Source organism: Brachionichthys hirsutus, unplaced genomic scaffold (genome assembly GCF_040956055.1).
Source record: "Brachionichthys hirsutus isolate HB-005 unplaced genomic scaffold, CSIRO-AGI_Bhir_v1 contig_732, whole genome shotgun sequence".
Taxonomy (NCBI): domain Eukaryota; kingdom Metazoa; phylum Chordata; class Actinopteri; order Lophiiformes; family Brachionichthyidae; genus Brachionichthys; species Brachionichthys hirsutus.
Window position 1 is genome coordinate 24,305 of NW_027180792.1, and position 5,394 is coordinate 29,698.

Consider the following 5,394-nt stretch of genomic DNA (forward strand, 5'->3'; position numbering starts at 1 on the left):
CTGTCTGACTGTACTTATACTGTAATACATGCTACTGTGTGACTGTACTTGTACTGTAATACATGCTACTGTGTGACTGTACTTGTACTGTAATACACGCTACTGTGTGACTGTACTTGTACTGTAATACACGCTACTGTCTGACTGTACTTGTACTGTAATACATGCTACTGTGAGACTGTACTTGTACTGTAATACATGCTACTGTGTGACTGTACTTGTACTGTAATACATGCTACTGTGTGACTGTACTTGTACTGTAATACATGCTACTGTCTGACTGTACTTGTACTGTAATACATGCTACTGTGTGACTGTACTTGTACTGTAATACATGCTACTGTGTGACTGTACTCGTACTGTAATACATGCCACTGTGTGACTGTACTCGTACTGTAATACATGCTACTGTGTGACTGTACTTGTACTGTAATACATGCTACTGTGTGACTGTACTTGTACTGTAATACATGCTACTGTTTGACTGTACTTGTACTGTAATACATGCTACTGTTTACTGTACTTGTACTGTAATACATGCTACCGTTTACTGTACTTGTACTGTAATACATGCTACTGTTTACTGTACTTGTACTGTAATACATGCTACTGTGTGACTGTACTTGTACTGTAATACATGCTACTGTTTACTGTACTTGTACTGTAATACATGCTACTGTGTGACTGTACTTGTACTGTAATACATGCTACTGTGTGACTGTACTTGTACTGTAATACATGCTACTGTTTGACTGTACTTGTACTGTAATACATGCTACTGGTGACTGTACTTGTACTGCAATACATGCTACTGTCTGACTGTACTTGTACTGTAATACATGCTACTGTCTGACTGTACTTGTACTGTAATACATGCTACTGTGTGACTGTACTTGTACTGCAATACATGCTACTGTCTGACTGTACTTGTACTGTAATACATGCTACTGTGTGACTGTACTTGTACTGTAATACATGCCACTGTGTGACTGTACTTGTACTGTAATACATGCTACTGTGTGGCTGTACTTGTACTGTAATACATGCTACTGTTTACTGTACTTGTACTGTAATACATGCTACTGTTTACTGTACTTGTACTGTAATACATGCTACCGTTTACTGTACTTGTACTGTAATACATGCTACCGTTTACTGTATTTGTACTGTAATACATGCTACTGTGTGACTGTACTTGTACTGTAATACATGCTACTGTTTGACTGTACTTGTACTGTAATACATGCTACTGTGTGACTGTACTTGTACTGTAATACATGCTACTGTTTGACTGTACTTGTACTGTAATACATGCTACTGTGTGACTGTACTTGTACTGTAATACATGCCACTGTGTGACTGTACTTGTACTGTAATACATGCTACTGTGTGGCTGTACTTGTACTGTAATACATGCTACTGTTTACTGTACTTGTACTGTAATACATGCTACTGTTTACTGTACTTGTACTGTAATACATGCTACCGTTTACTGTACTTGTACTGTAATACATGCTACCGTTTACTGTATTTGTACTGTAATACATGCTACTGTGTGACTGTACTTGTACTGTAATACATGCTACTGTTTGACTGTACTTGTACTGTAATACATGCTACTGTGTGACTGTACTTGTACTGTAATACATGCTACTGTTTGACTGTACTTGTACTGTAATACATGCTACTGTGTGACTGTACTTGTACTGCTCTAACATTCCATCTAATAAATATATTCATCATAAACCGGTTTGCTTGACTCAGGTCTTTATTAAACCGGTTTATTCTACCTGTTTTTAGCCACAGTATCCCACCAGGTGCTTCCTCAGGTGAGATGACCTTGCAGCAGTTGCCCCCCTGCTGGTCATTAGAGGCTTAAGCCCCTTCAGCAGCCTCTTGTATTCCCGTCTACGGCTCCGGTCTGATCGCCCCCCCCCCCCTACCTCGTTCCACCTGCACGTGTTTCTGATTTGGACATGAGGCAACATGTTTTCATTGGCCAGCGGCACCGTTTCCTGTTTCAGATGGTAAGAGGCCCCCCCTTTTCTTCATCCAGCTAATCGTGAGCCCCCACCCACATCTCCCCCCCTGCTCGTTACGACGGGGTTAACGGCTTCATTTTACTGGTCCTGCTGGGCCTCAGAACCAATCACAGCAATCAAAACCAGCTGGCGTTGGAGAGGACGATGCAAAGGACAGGGTGAAGTGGAGACGGTCGAGTCGCTGTGGCGACGCCTCAGAGGACAAGACAGTCCAGCAGTAGTTGTGGACGTTGTTGTTGCCATGTCTTAGAGAACATCGCCCCCATGTGGACAGATACTGCAACAACTCCACCTCCACCACTGGGGGGGGGGGGGTCAGAGGTCAAGCTAAGATTACTTTCCATCTCCGAGACCGAGTCACTTCAGGAGAGGTTTACCGCGCTCTGATTGGTTGAACTGTTCCTCAGAACAGTTCTCTGGCGCTGGAGAGCCGTGCAGAATCTCACTGGACTATTCCATACCACCCCCCCCCCCCCCCCCCCTTGGACACCCTGACCACACCTGGTCCCTCTGCTGCCTGTAGACACACCCCTGTTAACAGGTAACCAGCGGTGACTGTCCCGAGGACATGGCCAGTTGGACAGACGATGTAAGCTGCTGTGTGGGGGACACTTTAGCCCCCAGCCCTGGACTAATGCTGACACCGAGCCTCCTTTAAAGGAGCCGTCTGCACGGATCCAAAGAGCGAGGGCGGGCCGAGGAAGCACCTGCCCCCCCCCCCAGGTCCATTTTATTTCTATAGCGTCAGACCGTTATCCCGAGCAGCCGGACCCACGGGGTGAAGCGAGGACAGGACTCAGCGTGTCGCCACCATCTTTATTGTCTCCTGCAGTAAGACGCTCAGAAGAAGGTGTTCGGTCTCTTGGTGGTGAAGCGGGGCTTGTGCTGGCGCCGGAGGACCCGGTGAGGCAGGGGGAACTTGATCTTGGAATCCTGCGGAGAGGACACGGAAGTCAGACGACAAAGACGCCACCAAAGCTTTGAGACAAGATCAAACGTCACAAGTTCCAGAACCGCCAGGTCCGAAGACAAATACTTCAAACCTGGAAGAGGAATCTGGTTTTTAAACTGGAGCCAACCAATGAAGGGGCAGTTCAGAGACCCGCCCACCGCTACAGAAACGAGGTCACTCACGTGGAACTGCTTGATGGCGGGTCTGCGACACTTGTTGGCAGCGATGACCTGGACCTTCATGATCTGGATGGAGTGGGCACGGGCACGGTGGCGAGCCCCCATGTCACGATCTGCACCACGAGACACAGGAGCAGCGTGTAAGCATGTCATAGATGACATCATCAGCCGGTCACCACCTCCTTCACTTCAGTATCCCTGCGCAGGAGGCAGAACATGCTCCAGGTGGCCTCTAGACCCGGTCCACCCATCTAACCCAAACCCGGGTGTTGGTGAGCCAGCAAACACTCACAGCACTGAGTGACGGCTCCAGAGGTGGTCAGGTCCCGGTACTCCCGGTACATGTTGTGGGTCCCGCTGCGGGAGTCGTAGCGCAGCCAGATACCAAAGTTCTTCACCTTCAGGGGGGTCTTCTCATGGACCTGTGGAGGTCCAACAGGACATCAGGATTCTAGAACCCTTACATTAACACACGTCCATCAGGTTCTAGGTTGTATCGTAGCAGCAGTAAACTCCTGGACCTCGTACCGCCTCCGGGGGGTCAGCATTGGCCGCTACTAACAGAACCTAAAGACCTGTAGACCCTTGAATTCACTTTTTGAGGCACGGCAGCATCAGAAAGGCGACAAGGATCCATTTCCTGTTTGCACACCAGACAAAATCACACCACTGACGGGACATGAACTTTGGGTTTGGGTGCAGAGACGCAACATCAGCTGCTCTTAAATGTTTACAGGTTGCACACAGGTGTGGTGACATCACACTCAGAAAGATGCGGTAGGTAAACCCGGCGGGCCCGATCGGCTCGGTCCGACCACAACTTACCAGTCCACAGTAGACCGTCTCTCCAGACGCCTTCTTCATCTTCCTCAGCTGGGAGACAAAGTACCAGAAGCGAGACTTGGCCACAACATGGTTGGGGGCAAAGATCCTCATCCGGTACAGGGGGGGGGTTGGGTTCTTGGCAGACGGCAACAGCCGCCCGATGACTTTATACTCCCGAAGCTGTAGGGCACAAGTTTGTTAAACGATCACATGACGAGATGTTTGAGACATCGCCGTGTCAAAAAGGCGACAATATTGACATTTATTGGAGAAAGGGTTAAAAAATCCTGTTTGAAACGCATCGCAGCTCTCAAATAGAAGAGTTAGTCTTTAATTACTGGCTTTAAATGTTCCAGAACAGACGAGCACATGATTAGCATGGCGCTACATGATTAGCAAGGCGCTGCATGATTAGCAAGGCGCTGCATGATTAGCAAGGCGCTACATGATTAGCAAGGCGCTGCATGATTAGCATGGCGCTACATGATTAGCATGGCGCTGCATGATTAGCATGGCGCTGCATGATTAGCATGGCGCTACATGATTCAGCATGGCGCTACATGATTAGCAAGGCGCTGCATGATTAGCAAGGCGCTGCATGATTAGCACGGCGCTACATGATTAGCATGGCGCTGCATGATTAGCATGGCGCTACATGATTAGCAAGGCGCTGCATGATACAGTCCAAGCTGCTGGCAGGAAGTTCAGAACAAGCAGCGCTCAGACCGTCGCTTCGGTTTAAGCAATTATTTATTTCAGACTAGTTTAGACGACAGGAAATGTATCTTTAAAAACAATAACACCCCCAAAGTTAAGTTAATGAACCGATCCAGGCATGAAGCACGAAGCGGCTTTAGGTACCGGATCAGGTACCTAGAAATACCCATTCATCTGCTCCCTGCCGAGCATCGAGGCTAATTATTAGCATATGTGCATATCATTAATTATTAATGAACCGAGATTGAGCATATTTGTTACTTCAGAAGCGTTTCTCCAACCGGTGGCATTAACCGGTGAACGGTAGATGCCCCAGGCCAAGAGGCAGCAACTAACTACCCCACCGACCACTGCTAGTTAGCCGTTAGCTCATTAGCGGTGTTCTCTAAAAGCGTTAAATCGGTTTAAACCGCGAGCAACTCTCAAACATTCGAGCCCGAATGCTGCTTTGCGATCACGTGACTGGTCCCCGACCGTCGGCCGCTAGCTGCGACGTCCACATGGCGAAGCGGGCGCCATGTTGCTGCAGCAGAACGACGCCATTTACGGACTCGGTGCCGACGAGTCCGGGCTGTCAGCGGCCGACCCGCACTAACAGAGTTCTGACGCCGCCGCGGTTCCGGTAAGCCGCGGCGGCGAGCACCGAAAGGTACATTTACACGTTTACGTACTGTGCCGG

The 5,394-nt window shown here is 48.4% G+C and overlaps 1 protein-coding gene and 1 non-coding gene across 2 annotated transcripts; both read right to left on the minus strand.

The window, feature by feature from the left end:
- Nucleotides 1-2,844: 2,844 nt before the first annotated feature.
- LOC137916721 (large ribosomal subunit protein eL20-like) lies at nt 2,845-4,172 on the minus strand. The gene is made up of 4 exons (XM_068759693.1): nt 3,999-4,172; nt 3,466-3,595; nt 3,177-3,286; nt 2,845-2,975 (listed from the first exon to the last, which is right to left on the minus strand). The coding sequence occupies exons 1-4, from the start codon at nt 4,107-4,109 to the stop codon at nt 2,883-2,885; spliced, it is 444 nt and encodes a 147-aa protein (XP_068615794.1). The 5' UTR covers nt 4,110-4,172; the 3' UTR covers nt 2,845-2,882.
- On the minus strand, nt 3,747-3,876 carry LOC137916722 (small nucleolar RNA SNORA68). Its single transcript, XR_011106526.1, has one exon. It is a non-coding gene; the product is annotated as a small nucleolar RNA SNORA68 (small nucleolar RNA).
- Nucleotides 4,173-5,394: the final 1,222 nt, after the last annotated feature.

What these genes read in the sequence shown, in the direction of transcription:
- LOC137916721 (XM_068759693.1), bottom strand. Translation starts at nt 4,109, where the DNA reads ATGAGGATCTTTGCCCCCAACCATGTTGTGGCCAAGTCTCGCTTCTGG. An exon ending in TGGAGCCGTCACTCAGTGCT is followed by an intron (nt 3,287 to 3,465) that starts GTGAGTGTTTGC and finishes CTCGTGGTGCAG; the next exon opens with ATCGTGACATGGGGGCTCGC. An exon ending in CCGCCATCAAGCAGTTCCAC is followed by an intron (nt 2,976 to 3,176) that starts GTGAGTGACCTC and finishes TCCTCTCCGCAG; the next exon opens with GATTCCAAGATCAAGTTCCC.